Source organism: Scyliorhinus torazame, chromosome 5 (assembly GCF_047496885.1).
Source record: "Scyliorhinus torazame isolate Kashiwa2021f chromosome 5, sScyTor2.1, whole genome shotgun sequence".
Classification (NCBI taxonomy): Eukaryota; Metazoa; Chordata; class Chondrichthyes; order Carcharhiniformes; family Scyliorhinidae; genus Scyliorhinus; species Scyliorhinus torazame.
The window spans coordinates 208,835,626-208,852,018 of record NC_092711.1 but is presented as its reverse complement, the minus strand read 5'-3'; the positions used below and the strand labels follow the sequence as shown (position 1 = coordinate 208,852,018).

The following is a 16,393-nucleotide window of genomic DNA, read 5'->3' as shown; positions in this document are numbered from 1 at the left end:
ACTCCCACCCTTCCTCTTTCCACAGACAGACATCCAGAGAGTTAGACAGGGTTGATCAGCAGCATCACACCCCAGCACGTGGCTCAGAGCAAGCTGGTACAGTTAGACTGAGTTACTACAGTTAGATTAGCAGAGAGTCGAACTCATTTGAGAACTGTGTTGATAGTTCAATAAACACGTTGAACGCATTTCAGAGGCTGGAGCAAGTCTTAGTTAAGATTGCATCAAGTGGGCAGCACGGTGGCGCAGTGGGTTAGCCCTGCTGCCTCACGGCGCCGAGGTCCCAGGTTCGATCGTGGCTCTGGGTCACTGTCCGTGTGGAGTTTGCACATTCTCCCCGTATTTGCGTGGGTTTCGCCCCCACAACCCAAAGATGTGCAGGCGAGGTGGATTGGCCACGCTAAATTGCCCCTTAATTGGAAAAATGAATTGGGGACTCTAAATGTATATTAAAAAAATGTTTTAAAAGATTGCATCAAGTAGCAGCCTGTGTCATCTGAAGCAGCACAACACAACACTCATCCCACCCAGAACAGGATCTTTTTTCTCTCGTTAGAATGTGCACAAAGTCTCAGTTGGGGCGGTTTTGGCTGGGGGTTCCCCCCAGCTTTATCGGTGAGATCCATTTTGCTATTTAACCACATTTCATTATTTTTGTGGGTCTTGGGGAGTTCCCCCCATCGGTCTGCCCACAGTTAGAAATCTTTGCATCTCTGGCTGGCCAGACTGACTCCTCAGAGATCGGATCGCCATTTTTAAAGGGTGCCCCAATCTCTAAGTGAGACTGGAGGGTCCCCATCCCCCATGGGCAATGTCACCCCCCCCAACACATGGGCATCACACCACACCTCCATAAATGAGGACATCCCGCTACGGAGTCGCTGAGGGCCCCCCTATTCAGACCTCATGCACACTTTCGGCCCCCTCCCCTTTCACGGCTCCCACCCTTCATCCCCCCCCCACCTAACCTTCATACCTGCCCTTCATTCCCACCCTTTATTGGGACAGGAATGATCTGTATATTTCCAAACTTGGGCATAGCATAAACCAAAAAATAATGAGGGCTCGTGAGAAGGGCACAACAGTAATGATGGGTGATTTTAACATGCATTTTGACTGGATTAAAGAAATTGGCGAGGGTGGCCTTGAGGGAAATTTGATAGGGTGCATGAGGGATTGTTTCTGAGAGCAATGTATCATGGAGCTAACCAGCGAGCAGGCTATTTTAGATTGAGTACGATATAACGAAGAGGGGTTGATAAATTTGATTTGAATCGATTTGATTTATTGTCACATGTACTGAAGCACAGTGAAAAATATTTTTCTGCAACCAAGGGAACATACACAGTACGTGCATATCAGGCAAAAAGAATAATCAACAGAGTACATTGACAAATGGTACATCGACAAACAGTGATTGGTTACAGTCTTGTCGTTAAGGATTCCCTTGGTGTACAAAGAACAAAGAACAAAGAAAAGTACAGCACAGGAACAGGCCCTTCGACCCTCCAAGCCCATGCCAACCATGCTACCCAACTAAATTACAATCTTCTAGACTTCCTGGGTCCGTATCCCTCTATTCCCATCCTATTCATGTATTTGTCAAGATGCCCCTTAAATGTCACTATCGTCCCTGCTTCCACCACCTCCTCCGGCAGCGAGTTCCAGGCACCCACTACCCTCTGTGTAAAAAAACTTGCCTCGTACATCTACTCTAAACCTTGCCCCTCGCACCTTAAACCTATGCCCCCTAGTAATTGACCCCACTACCCTGGGGAAAAGCCTCTGACTATCCACTCTGTCTATGCCCCTCATAATTTTGTAGACCTCTATCTAGTCGCCCCTCAACCTCCGTTGTTCCAGTGAGAACAAACCAAGTTTATTCAACCACTCCTCATTGCTAATGCCCTCAATACTAGGCAACATCCTGGTAAATCTCTTCTGCACCCTCTCTAAAGCCTCCATATCCTTCTGGTAGTGTGGCGACCAGAATTAAACACCATACTCCAAGTGTGGCCTAACTAAGATATGTGATCACTGCATGCTAGAATTTCAAATTCAGATTGAGCAAGAGAAGACAGAGTGCCATATTACAGTTTTTACATTGTGCAGAGGTAATTATACAGGCCTGAGGAAAGAGTTGGCCCAAGTAGACTGGACACAGATGATTGATGGTAGGACAGTTGAGGAACAATGGCGGATGTTCAGGGAGATATTACATATCCCTCAATTGAAGTATATTCCTGAAAGGAAGAGGAATTGTAAAAGGGAGAAAAAGGTTCCAGGCTAACAAGGAAGTCATAAAGGCGAAAAACTAGGGCATCCAATACTGCAAAAGCTAGTCGTAAGCTAGAGGATTGAGAGAACTTTAAGGTTCAACAAAAGGCAACTAAAAATAAAGTCAAATTAGCTAAGATGAACTACGAAAAGAAATTAGCAGAAAGTATAAACACTGACATCCAAAGCTTAAAAAGTATATAAAGAGGAAGAGAATAGCTAAAGTAAATGTTGGCCTTTTGGAGGACAATACTGGTGAGGTAATAAAGAGGAACACCGAGATGGCGGAGGCACTGAACCAATATTTTGCTTATGTCTTCACAGTAGAAGATAATAAAGAATTTCCAAAAACTACAGTTAGTTCAGAGGAACTTGGTGCCATGATCATCACTAGTGAGACGGTATTGAATAAAGTGATGGGATTAAAGGCAGATAAGTCTCCAGGACGGATGGCCAGTACCCGAGAGTATTAAGGGAGGTGACAGCAGAGAAAGTGGATGCATTGGTTATGATATTTCAGAATTCCCTGGATTCTGGAAGGGCTCCGGTAGATTGGAAACAAGCTAATGTAACCCCTCTATTCAAAAAGGGAGAGAAGCAAAAATTAGGAAACTATAGACCGGTTAGCTTCACCTCTATGTTGCTGAACTGAACATTTGGAAAGACAAAGCTCAATCCACCATTGTCAGCATGATTTTATGAGAGGTAACTCATGCTTGACAAACTTGTTTGAGTTCTTTAAGGACAGAACCAGCAAGGTGGATAATAGGGAAGCTGTGGATGTGGTATGTCTAGACTTCCAGAAGGTGTGTGTCAAGGTGACCCATAAATGACTGAGATTGCAGGGAATTGGGGGTAGAGTACTCGATTGGATTGAGGATTGGCTGACTGATGAAAATGAGAGGATTGGGATAAATTGGTCCTGTGCTGACAAACTGTAACTAGCGGGGTACCACAGGGGTGAGTCCCGAGACCTCAACTGGATATAATCTATATGAATGATCTGCAAGCAGGGACAGAGTGTAACATAGAAAAATTTGTGGATGATACTAAAATAGGTGGGAAAGCAGGCAGTGAAGAGGAGATAAACATTTTACAGATGGATATAGATAGAATGGAGATTGGACCAAAACTTGGCAGATGGAGTTTAAAGTAGACAAGTGTGAGGCTATCCATTTTGACCGAAAAAATTGAAAGGCAAATTATGATCTAAATGGAAAGCAGATTCAAAATGTGTCTGGGCAGAGGGATTATGGGTGTCTTTGTTCGTGAATTGCAGAAAGTCAGTATGCAGGTACAGCGTGTAATTAAAAACGTAACTGAAATATTAGCATTTATTGCAAAAGGACTGGAGTATAAAAGTAGAGAAGTGTTGTTGCAATTGAATAGGGTGTTAATGAGACCACATCTGGGGCGAAATTCTCCTATCCGCCCCGCCACATTTCTGCCCCGATCGGCCGGCGGGAGTCTCCGTAACACCGGCCGGTCAATGGGGTTTCCCATTGTGGAGCAGCCCCACGCCGTCGGGAAACCCCCCGGGCGCTGGCAAAACGGAGACTCCCGCCGGCGGAGAATGACGCCCCTGGTCTCCTTATTTGAGGAAGGATGCGGTGGCATTGGATGCAGTTCAGAGAAGGTTAACCAGATTGATTCCAGGGATGAAAGGCTTGATGTATGAAGAGAGATTAAACAGTTTGGGCTGATACTCGCTGGAGTTTAGAAGGATGAGGGGATCATATCAAGGTGTATAAAATACTAAGAGAGATTGATAAAGGAAACGTAAACCAAATGTTCCACCTTGTGGGGGTTCTTGTGGGGGAATCTCGAACGAGAGGTCACAGATGTAGATAGAGAAGCGGGAGATTTAGAACTGAGATGAGGAGAAACTACTTCTCACAAAGGTCGGTGAATTTGTGGAACTCGCTGCTCCATAGTGGAATCAGAGTTATTAAATGGTTTCAAGAAGGAGATAGATATATTTCTGATTTTAAAAAATGGGTTAAAAGTATATGGGGAACAGGTGGGGAGATGGATTTGAAACCAAGAAGAGATCAGCCATGATCTGATTGAATGGCGGAGCAGGCTTGAAGGGCTGAATTGCCCACTTCTGCTCCTAATTCCTATATTCCTATGTTCCAATACCACCCCTCATCTCCCTTTTCATGGGTATGCCCCCCCTCAGGTCCTGACCGTTAGCAGTGGCACCCTAGTACACTGCGACTGCCACCCAGGCACCATGGCAGTGTTCCTGCCAGCCTGGAAGTGCTACCTGGGCACATTGTCAGTGCCAAGCTACAGGGTGTCAGTGTGGGGGGGGGAGCCAGGGGGCCACCATTCCCTGCCCATGACCACCAAGGATCTCCAATGGTCTGGTAAACCCCCAGGTTCCGTTGCGCCTGGTCCACATTTGTGTGGACCAGTACTATCCAGCACCCGGCTGGGTCTCCTCAGCAATGCCTTCTGATCCCAGGAGCTGGTTGGATCCGGTCTTGGCATAGTTAAGTGAGCACTTAAGCTCACTTAACGATGCACGTCAGGATCCCAGACATTGTGGGCAGGATGCAGATCGTGACAACCCGTGAGGCCTCTTGGGGCACTTACCGGCCATGCCCTGTTTCGATTCTGGCCGGACACAGCCGGTAAATCATGCCTTAATGTTTAAAGTTCATCAGTGAAACTTTTCCTTCGATAGCAAGAACATTTAAAAAAATCATTAAAGATTTCACTGTATAAATATTGTTAAAGTGAACCTGTAGTGTTAGAAACCAGGGAGCTATCAACTAATGAAAGGGCCCCTGTTGTGATGTTATTTTGTAACAGGTGTATGATGTGAATAATACCTCTATCTAAATCAAGCAGCTCTTCACTCATTAAACAGGACATTCCCCCAACAAACGTTCCCAAGTGGAAGCTGCTGGTCCAGCTGTGCAGGTTATGGGTGCAGCTTTCTGTGGTCATTTACTTACTCCCAGTATTGCTCACTTGGACCCTGGTGAGGAACGTAGATTTCTGATCCATTTGGACAAGTTTCATTGTTTACATGCAGCCATGTTGTATTCACAATTTCAAAATATCCATGATCCAGAGCGAGATTGCAGGGATCTAGAAAATGGGGAATGTGTTTTAGAATTACATTTCACTGGGAATGATGCTGTCATTTCTCGGGATATAATCAGGATCACTGTTTCACTCGGACTGAATCAATCCAATCTCTTTTATTACAACATGGGGGATTACAGATGAGGTCAGAACAACAGAGATTCTGGATACGATTTAATGAAAATGAAACATGCCCCGTCTCGAGCACTTTTAGCGGGGTGTTACCTGGTGCTGGCAGCTATTAACTGGGACTCTGCTCCATTTCTGGTGCTCAGTGAGGAATGCCCAAACAAGGCTGAATTTAGTCTTATTTCCTGCACTAACAAACTCTGCCAGGGTGCCCGGCTGGCACTGCCAGGCTGTCAGGGTGGCAGTGCCAAGGTGCCCAGGTCACACCAGGGGTGACAATGTACCACCCTGACCAGATCCCGAGCACGCAGGGGCCCCGATCATCTGAGATACCCCCCAAGTACCAGTACGCCTAGTGCATGTTTGTGGACACCAGTGGATTTGGATTTGGATTTGTTTATTGTCATGTGTACCGAGGTACAGTGAAATGTACTGTTCTGCGTATAGGCCATACAAATAATTCCATACGTGAACAGAAAACATAGGGCATACATAACACAATGTAAATACATAGACACAGGCATCGGGTGAAGCATACAGAGTGTCGGACTACTCAGTAGAGTAGATGTGTGAAGAGATCAGATCAGTCCACAAGAGGGTCATTCAGGAATCTGGTAACAGCGCGGAAGAAGCTGTTTTTGAATCTGTTAGTGCGTATTCTCAGACTTTTGTACCTCCTACTTGATGGAAGACGTTGGAAGAGAGAATAACCCGGGTGGAAGGGGTCTTTAATTATGCTGCCCGCTTTCCCCAGGCAGCGGGAGGTGTAGATGGAGTCAATGGATGGGGGGCGGGTTCGCGTGATGGATTGGTCTGTGTTCTCGACTTTCTATAGTTTCTTACTGTCTTGGGCCGAGCAGTTGCCATGCCAGCCTGTGATGCAGCCAGAAAGGATGCTCTCTGTGGTGAATCTGTAAAAGTTCGTAACAGTAAATGTGGACATGCCGAATTTCTTTAGTTTCCTGAAAAAGTACAGGTGTTGTTGTGCTTTCTTGGTGGAGTGTTTACGTGGGTGGACCAGGGCAGATTGTTGGTCATGTGCACACCTAGGGATTTGACGCTGTCGATCGTGCTAAACGGAGCCTGTTTGGGGTCTCTGCGGTGAGGTTGTTCGACCCCGAACGCTGGGTAGAACCGGCGTACACATATTCAAGTGAGACGAACTGCTCACTTGAATATGCAACCTCGATGGGCGGCATCCAGATTGCGACGTCTCCCGAGATTGTGTTAGATTTCATGATGAGGCTGGTAAACCTAGCGTGTGGTCGGGAGCGGCAAGGCTGATTGATCGCATCCACATTCTTCACACTCCACACACAGCACAGATCTGGTACTTTTTATTTAGTAATGGATTGAAAGGTTATGGAGAAGAGACAGGAAAGTGGAGTTGAGGCCGAGAAGAGATCAGCCATGATCGAAATGAATGGCAGAGCGGGCTCCAGGGGCCTAAATGCCTACCTCTGTTACTTGATCATTTTAAAAAACAAATGTAGAGTACCCAATTATAATTAAGGGGGCAATTTAGCATGGCCAATTCACATACACTGTACATCTTCTGGTTGTGGGGGTGAGACCCATGCCACATGGGGATAATGAGCAAACTCCACATGGATAGTGACCCGGAGCTGGGATTGTACCTGGGTCCTCGTCACTGTGAGACAGCAGTGCTAACCACTGCGTCACCATGCTGCACCTTTCCTTGCTCTCGTGAGCTCTACTTGTTTTGGGAGATTTTGTTTGATGACATGTGTAACGCTCATGATAATTAAGTCAAATTAAGACATTAAAGTATAACAGTTCCTTTGTAGAGTCACGATTATTTCAGAACATGAAAGACATGTGGCTGGATTCTCAGTTCCTGGGCGTCATTCTCCGACCCCCCGCCGGTTGCCGAAGTCTCTGGCACCGGAGATTCGGCGGGGGCGGGAATTGCGCCGCGCCGGTTGGCGGGCCCCCCCCGCTCCATTCTCCGGCCCGGATGGGCCGAAGTCCCGCCGATAAATTGCCTGTCCCGCTGGCGTGGATTAAACCACCTTTTGAACGGCGGGACAAGGCGGGGTGTGCGGGCTCTGGGGTCCTGGGGTGCCCCCACGGTGGCCTGGCCCGCGATCGGGGCCCACCAATCCGCGGGCGGCCCTGTGCTGTGGGGGGCACTCTTTCCCTTCCGCCTCCGCCACGGTCTCCACCATGGCGGAGGCGGAAGAGACTCCTTCCACTGCGCATGCGTGGGAAACTGTCAGCGGCCGCTAACGCTCCCGCGCATGCGCCGCCCGGGGATGTCATTTCCGCGACAGCTGGCGGGGCAACAAATGCCGTTTCCGTTAGCTGGCGGGGCGGAAATTCCTCCGGCGCTGGCCTAGCCCCTCAATGTTGGGGCTTGGCCCCCAAAGAGCATTCCGCACCTTTGGGGTGGCGCGATGCCCATCTGATTGGCGCCGTTTTGGGTGCCAGTCGGCGGACATCGCGCCGTTTCGGGAGACAAAATGTTGACACTGGGGCAGGATTCGTGGAGTTCCACAACAACAGAACTGGCACGGCACCTGTACCAGTTCAGCGACTGTTCAGTGGCGCACACCTATGCCATGTTGAACATAATTGATTCCAATGAGAAATGATGCTGGATTGGCCTGTTTCATGATTGGCACTCATCAGGCTGACAAGCTACAGCCACATATACACACTTCACTCCCAATAGACAGCATCCCAGCCAACAAGATGGCAGCAAGACACACGGCACCAACATTCACCAACGCCGAGTTCGAGAACCTCCTGGACGCGGTGGAGGAGAGGCGGGCCACCCTGTACCCCATGGGGGAAGGAGACTGTCAGCTGCCGCCATTTGCCATGTCTGGGCACAGGAGGCAGAGGCCGTCAGTGCCACGAGGAACACTGTCCGGGTGGGCCTGCAGTGCAGGGAGAAACTGCACGACCTCCTCAGGGCAGCCAGGGTGAATAGGCAGCACTGTGCCCCTGGCAGCAAACCCCGTCCCACGCACCCATCACCCCCTCCTCCACCAGCAGAGCGGCTGAACCCCCACCCTGCACCACATGCCAACACCCATACTGGCCGCCATGACCCCATGCCCTGGACACTAAGGCCGCCAGTTATCCGCTCCCTGGGCTGCCTCCGTCGGACTGTTTAACACTGTGGTTTTATGTTTTCTCCCCCTCCCAGGAAAAGGCTGCCAGGAGCGGGCGAAAACTGGAGTGGGACCGACGGATCTGCGGCGCCTCACCAGGGTTGAGCAGAGGGCCCTGGACGTGGTCGGCAGCCTGGAATAAAGGGAGGTAGCCGGGGTGGAGGTCGATCTTGGGCGAGGAAGTGAGACCCCGCTTAGCTGTGGTTCCCCCATGACACGTATGTCAACCCCTTCCCACCGCCCCCCACCACCCTCACTCCCACACCACCCTCACCACCACACCACGGCCCATTGTCTAATCATGCATCTTGTCTTGCAGGACCTGCTGGGGATGAGGCAGTTCCATCTGGTGTCCCCGCCCCCAGCCAGTGTCACAGCCTGAGCCCCACCGTGAGCCAATCAGCGACGAGGATAGCAACTCAGACAGGAACTCTCGCTCGAATGATTTCAGATTTCCCGTCACAGCTGTCTCCAACACCCTCCAACATCCCAGAGCCACTCACCTCGGTTTGGGACTTCAGTAAAGAGGCTCCTGGGATGCCCTCTGGTGCGTATCACACAGCTGATCCGGCACATCAGATGAAGGTAGGAACACCCGAGGGGGCTGACAGTCAGAGGCCACGCCGACTCCAGGGACTAGCTGCCAATCAGCTTCGGGCTTCTGGAATAGACATTCCCATCGATTGTGGAGATGCAGGCGCAGAGTCAGGGACTACATGAGAGGTGTCGGCAAGCATCCAGCATCTGCATGTGTAGTTGCAGGAGGCCAACAGTGTGCAGGAGCAGGAGGTGATGCTGAATCCACGGCAGAGGCATTGGTGGCGAGGGTTTTGGCGATGGATCAACATGTCCAAGGGCCGGGGAATTCTGTGCAGGCTCTGGCCGAGGCCCAGGACAGGGCTGCCCTCTCACAGGCAGCCATGTGCCAGAGCCACCTGGACATTGTGGCAGTGCTGCTGAGTACGGCCCAGTCACAGAGGGCCATGGCTGAGAACATCGATGGCGTTTCCCTGGCACTGGCCAATGTGGCGGAGAAACAGAGGGAAGTGGCCCAGTCCCTGTGCTTCCTGACTGCAAGCATACAGACCCTGGTTGAGATCAGAGCATGCCTCCAGGACTGGCTACGCCAGATGGCAGGGATGCCTCAGGGGTTAGCTCTGTCCATACTCCCCTCCCATGGAGTAGACTAGGGGCCATCGGGCACCCCGATTGAGGAGAGGATGGTGGGGCCCGTACCAGTGACTCCTGCAGGGGATGTGCCGGAACACCACAGCACCTGAGATTTCCTCCCTCCTGTCTCTGGCACATTTGTTGGGCAGCAGGGTAGACAGTGACACCACACCATCTAGGATACCTGAGAAGCAGTCGGGCCCATTCAGACCCGGTCTCACCAGAAAACAGCCACCAACAGAGACGCAGGCCAAAGGGCGGAAATTGCAGCAAGCTGTCTCCACTCCTAATGTACCATCTGCGAATCCACCTCGATGTGGCGTTTGGGCCTGTAAGGCCAGAAAGTTAGACACTAGTTCAGTTGGCACGGTTTAGTTATAGGGGTGAGGGTGCATATATGTATATATATGTGCACATTAAACAGCTGTTCACACAGTTACAACCTGCCTCGGCCCTCTGCTCAGGTGTGAGGGGTGGGCTGGTCTGAGCCAGAGGTGAACTGTGGAGGGGGAGCTGTTCATTGCGCCCCCCCCCCCCGGCGATTCTCCGCGCTCGACGGGCCAAATGCCGTTTGCATGTGGTCCTACCCAGTGGGACCTCGCCGTTCTAGCTGCAGGGGCCATCCTGGTGGGGGGGAGGGGTGGTCCAACTCCGGGGGGGGGGGCCTCCATGGTGGCCAGGACCATGATTTGAGGCTACCTGTTGGGGGGGGGGGCAGGCGGGCTAATTCTGGAGGGGGCCTATATTCCTCCGCGCCGGGCCCCTGTAGGGCTCTGCCATGTTGCCTGGGGGCTGGCGTGGAGACGACAACCCACGCGTATGTGCAGATCTGTGCTGGCTGTGGAGCACATGGCGGATCCGCGCCGCCCGTGCTGGCATTCCGTATCGGCAGCTGGAGCTGCGTGAAGCGCTCCAGTGCCATGCTGGCCCCCTGTGCGGCGCAGGATCGCTGCTCCAAGCGGCCAGATGATGCCGTCGTAAAACGCTCCAGCGTTTACGACGGCGCCAACACTTAGGCTCATTATCGGAGAATCCCGCCCACTATCTCTACTTGTTCTCTGCTCTCCTCCTACTTACTCTAACATTCTCCTGCCTTCTCCCAGAAGTTTGGGAGGCATTTCTTTTTTTAGGTCTGCTCCCCAGCTCCACCTGGTGGTGGGATAAAATGTTACATTAACCCTTAATATGCTAGACATTACACATAATGTCACATCCCCCTTTCTTTGAATACGTTTGAAAACATTTTTGAAACATTTCATACATACATGTATGGGAATATGCATACAGCAATACAATGTCATATGTGAGAATGATATAACAAATACAGAGTAACAGTTCACAAGTTCAGACGATTAGGCTTCTTTTTTATCCTTGTTGATCTTCTTAATGCACACTGTGTAGCATTAGAACTGTCCTTTGTCAGGTCATTTGTTAAGGTAGACATGAATGTTTTTGGAAATCTGACATTGTGAAAAATTGAGTGCGGTTGTACTGAAGGTAGCTCTGGAATATAAATTGCATTCTTGATTTTGAGTAAAGCTCTTCAATTCCTTCTATACATTGCTCCTGCTTTTGTTTGGACAACGTATGAATGTGGTGCAACTTCAGTCATAAATGTTGCTGTTTCAGACCATCCACCCAGTCGGATTTTGTACGCGAACAATATATCCTGGTGGAAGTAGAACTAGTTCCTTTGCATTTCGATTGTAGTACGACCTTTGTTTGTTCTCCTATTGAAGCATCTTCTCGTGTACCATCTGGGCATCCAGATTTGAAATGTTATACCTGGAAGAGGCTTACGCAGCTTTCTACCCATCAACAGCTGGGCTGGCAATAAACCTGATACCAGAGGGGTGGTTTGGAAACTCAGCAATGCCAAAGACAAATCTTGCTGGTCATCATATGCCTTTTAGAATAGCTTTTTGATGATTCCAACACCTCTCTCTGCTTTTCCATTTGACCGTGGGAACAATGGACTTGATATGTTGGCAGTTGTAGCATTTGGCAAACGAAGACCACTCCCAAAACTAAAACCTGGACAATTATCCATCAGGTGTAGTCCATGTCTTGCAAAAATGGACTTTGTGGTTCGAATGACTTATTGAGCAGTTGAATCTGTTAGAGTAACTACTTCTGGATAGTTTGAATATTCGTCAATTATGATCAGGTTGTCTTTACCTCGAAAGTAAAATAAGTCCATCCCGACTTTGGACCATGGGATAGTGATGATTTCATTAGACGTGAATGACTCCTTCTGTTGCAACGACGGATGTATCTGACATACATCACAGTCTTGCACCAAGTTTCCACATCCTTGTTTATGCCTGGCCAATAGACTGATTGCCGTCCATGACTTTTTCATTTTTCCATGCCCTGGTGTCCTTCATGAATACGAGCTAGAATTCATCTTCTCAGGCATGAGGGAATGACAATTCTATTATGTTTTAGTAGGAAAGCATTTATGACAGTGAGGTCACCTTTCACGATCCTGAAACTATTACAGCTTCCATTGGGCCATCCTTCCGTCAAGTGTTTCATCACACGCTGAAGTATTCCATCTTTTGTTGTTTCTTCACATATTAGGCAAAGTTGTGCATCCGACACTGGTAGCATATCTGCTATGAACTTGGCTTGAGCTTCCACATTTAAGATTACCTCTGATGCGATCTCATCAGTGTGGAGAGTGGCACGTGACAGCAATGACAGGGGTTTTGTGGTTATTCGGGAGGCACAACAGAAATTCATCCCAAGGAGGAGGAAACTTGCTAAGAGGAGCACAAGGCAACAATGGCTGATGAAGGAAGTCAGGGACAGCATAAAAGAAAAAGAAAAAGCATACAAAGTGGTGAGGATTAGTGGGAAACCAGAGGATTGGGAAGTCTTTAAAAGCGATCAGAGGATAACTAAAAAAGCAATAAGGGGAGAGAATATGTAATATAAGTGCAAGCTAACTAGTAATGTAAAAGAAGATTTGAAGAGTTTTTATCAATATGTAACAGGTAAGAGATAGGCAAAAATAGACATTGGACCACTGGAAAATGTGGCTGGAGAAGTAATAACAGGAAACAAAGAACCACTTTGGTGGTATGTGGCGCAGTGGATAGCACTGGGACTGCGGCGCTGAGAACCCGGGTTCGAATCCCAGCCCAGGGTCACTGTCCGTGTGGAGTTTGCACATTCTCCCCATGTCTGCGTGGGTTTCACCCCCACAACCTAAAGATGTGCAGGTTAGGTGGATTGGCCATGCTAAATTGCCCCTTAATTGGAAAAATAATTTGGTACTCGGTTATCTGGACCACTGGGAGCTCTTCCGGGGCAGGTGTGACCTGTATAAGATGGACGGGTTGCATCTAAACCGGAGAGGCATAAATATCCTGGCCGCGAGATTTGCTAGTGTCACACGGGAGGGTTTAAACTAGTATGGCAGGGGGGTGGGCACGGGAGCAATAGGTCAGAAGGTGAGAGCGTTGAGGGAGAACTAGGGAGTATGGACAGTGTGGCTCTGAGGCAGAGCAGACGGGGAGAAGTTGCTGAACACAGCGGGTCTGGTGGCCTGAAGTGCATATGTTTTAATGCAAGGAGCATTACGGGTAAGGCAGATGAACTTAGAGCTTGGATTACTACTTGGAACTATGATGTTGTTGCCATTACAGAGACCTGGTTGAGGGAAGGGCAGGATTGGCAGCTAAACGTTCCAGGTTTTAGATGTTTCAGGCGGGATAGAGGGGGATGTAAAAGGGGAGGCGGAGTTGCGCTACTTGTTCAGGAGAGTATCACAGCTATACAGCGAGAGGACACCTCAGAGGGCAGTGAGGCTATATGGGTAGAGATCAGGAATAAGAAGGGTGCAGTCACAATGTTGGGGGTATACTACAGGCCTCCCAACAGCCAGCGGGAGATAGAGGAGCAGATAGGTAGACAGATTTTGGAAAAGAGTAAAAACAACAGGGTTGTGGTGATGGGAGACTTCAACTTCCCCAATATTGACTGGGACTCACTTAGTGCCAGGGGCTTAGACGGGGCAGAGTTTGTAAGGAGCATCCAGGAGGGCTTCTTAAAACAATATGTAAACAGTCCAACTAGGGAAGAGGCGGTACTGGACCTGGTATTGGGGAATGAGCCCGGCCAGGTGGTAGATGTTTCAGTAGGGGAGCATTTCGGTAACAGTGACCACAATTCAGTAAGTTTTAAAGTACTGGTGGACAAGGAAAAGAGTGGTCCGAGGATGAATGTGCTAAATTGGGGGAAGGCTAATTATAACAATATTAGGCGGGAACTGAAGAGCATAGATTGGGGGCGGATGTTTGAGGGCAAATCAACATCTGACATGTGGGAGGCTTTCAAGTGTCAGTTGATAGGAATACAGGACAGGCATGTTCCTGTGAGGAAGAAAGACAAATACGGCAATTTTCGGGAACCTTGGATGACAAATGATATTGTAGGCCTCGTCAAAAAGAAAAAGGAGGCATTTGTCAGGGCTAAAAGGCTGGGAACAGACGAAGCCTGTGTGGCATATAAGGAAAGTAGGAAGGAACTTAAGCAGGGAGTCAGGAGGGCTAGGAGGGGTCATGAAAAGTCATTGGCAAATAGGGTTAAGGAAAATCCCAAGGCTTTTTACACTTACATAAAAAGCAAGAGGGTAGCCAGGGAAAGGGTTGGCCCACTGAAGGATAGGCAAGGGAATCTATGTGTGGAGCCAGAGGAAATGGGCGAGGTACTAAATGAATACTTTGCATCAGTATTCACCAAAGAGAAGGAATTGGTAGATGTTGAGTCTGGAGAAGGGGGTGTAGATAGCCTGGGTCACATTGTGATCCAAAAAGACGAGGTGTTGGGTGTCTTAAAAAATATTAAGGTAGATAAGTCCCCAGGGCCGGATGGGATCTACCCCAGAATACTGAAGGAGGCTGGAGAGGAAATTGCTGAGGCCTTGACAGAAATCTTTGGATCCTCGCTGTCTTCAGGGGATGTCCCGGAGGACTGGAGAATAGCCAATGTTGTTCCTCTGTTTAAGAAGGGTGGCAGGGATAATCCCGGGAACTACAGGCCGGTGAGCCTTACTTCAGTGGTAGGGAAATTACTGGAGAGAATTCTTCGAGACAGGATCTACTCCCATTTGGAAGCAAATGGACTTATTAGTGAGAGGCAGCACGGTTTTGTGAAGGGGAGGTCGTGTCTCACTAACTTGATAGAGTTTTTCGAGGAGGTCACTAAGATGATTGATGCAGGTAGGGCAGTAGATGTTGTCTATATGGACTTCAGTAAGGCCTTTGACAAGGTCCCTCATGGTAGACTAGTACAAAAGGTGAAGTCACACGGGATCAGGGGTGAACTGGCAAGGTGGATACAGAACTGGCTAGGCCATAGAAGGCAGAGGGTAGCAATGGAGGGATGCTTTTCTAATTGGAGGGCTGTGACCAGTGGTGTTCCACAGGGATCAGTGCTGGGACCTTTGCTCTTTGTAGTATATATAAATGATTTGGAGGAAAATGTAACTGGTCTGATTAGTAAGTTTGCAGACGACACAAAGGTTGGTGGAATTGCGGATAGCGATGAGGACTGTCTGAGGATACAGCAGGATTTAGATTGTCTGGAGACTTGGGCGGAGAGATGGCAGATGGAGTTTAACCTGGACAAATGTGAGGTAATGCATTTTGGAAGGGCTAATGCAGGTAGGGAATATACAGTGAATGGTAGAACCCTCAAGAGTATTGAAAGTCAAAGAGATCTAGGAGTACAGGTCCACAGATCACTGAAAGGGGCTACACAGGTGGAGAAGGTAGTCAAGAAGGCATACGGCATGCTTGCCTTCATTGGCCGGGGCATTGAGTATAAGAATTGGCAAGTCATGTTGCAGCTGTATAGAACCTTAGTTAGGCCACACTTGGAGTATAGTGTTCAATTCTGGTCGCCACACTACCAGAAGGATGTGGAGGCTTTAGAGAGGGTGCAGAAGAGATTTACCAGAATGTTGCCTGGTATGGAGGGCATAAGCTATGAGGAGCGATTGAATAAACTCGGTTTGTTCTCACTGGAACGAAGGAGGTTGAGGGGCGACCTGATAGAGGTATACAAAATTATGAGGGGCATAGACAGAGTGGATAGTCAGAGGCTTTTCCCCAGGGTAGAGGGGTCAATTACTAGGGGGCATAGGTTTAAGGTGAGAGGGGCAAAGTTTAGAGTAGATGTACGAGGCAAGTTTTTTACGCAGAGGGTAGTGGGTGCCTGGAACTCACTACCGGAGGAGGTAGTGGAGGCAGGGACGATAGGGACATTTAAGGGACATCTTGACAAATATATGAATAGGATGGGAATAGAAGGATACGGACCCAGGAAGTGTAGAAGATTGTAGTTTAGTCGGGCAGTATGGTCGGCACGGGCTTGGAGGGCCGAAGGGCCTGTTCCTGTGCTGTACATTTCTTTGTTCTTTGTTCTTTGTTCTTTGTTAAATGACAGAGGAACTGAATAGTTCCTTTGCATCAGTTTTCATGGTGGAAGACACTAGTGGGATGCCAGAGCTCTGGGAGAATCAGGGGGCAGGGGTGAGTTTAGTGGCCATCACTAAGGAGAAGGTTCTG

At 49.0% G+C, this 16,393-nt stretch overlaps 1 protein-coding gene across 1 annotated transcript in view; it reads right to left on the bottom strand.

The window, feature by feature from the left end:
• Window positions 1-16,393, bottom strand: part of LOC140418102 (sodium- and chloride-dependent neutral and basic amino acid transporter B(0+)-like) — a 92,042-nt gene that overhangs the window by 60,052 nt on the left and 15,597 nt on the right. The window contains exon 5 of the mRNA XM_072501521.1: window positions 5,244-5,379. Coding sequence (XP_072357622.1) covers window positions 5,244-5,379 — 136 coding nt within the window. The remainder of the gene's footprint in view (window positions 1-5,243; window positions 5,380-16,393) is intronic.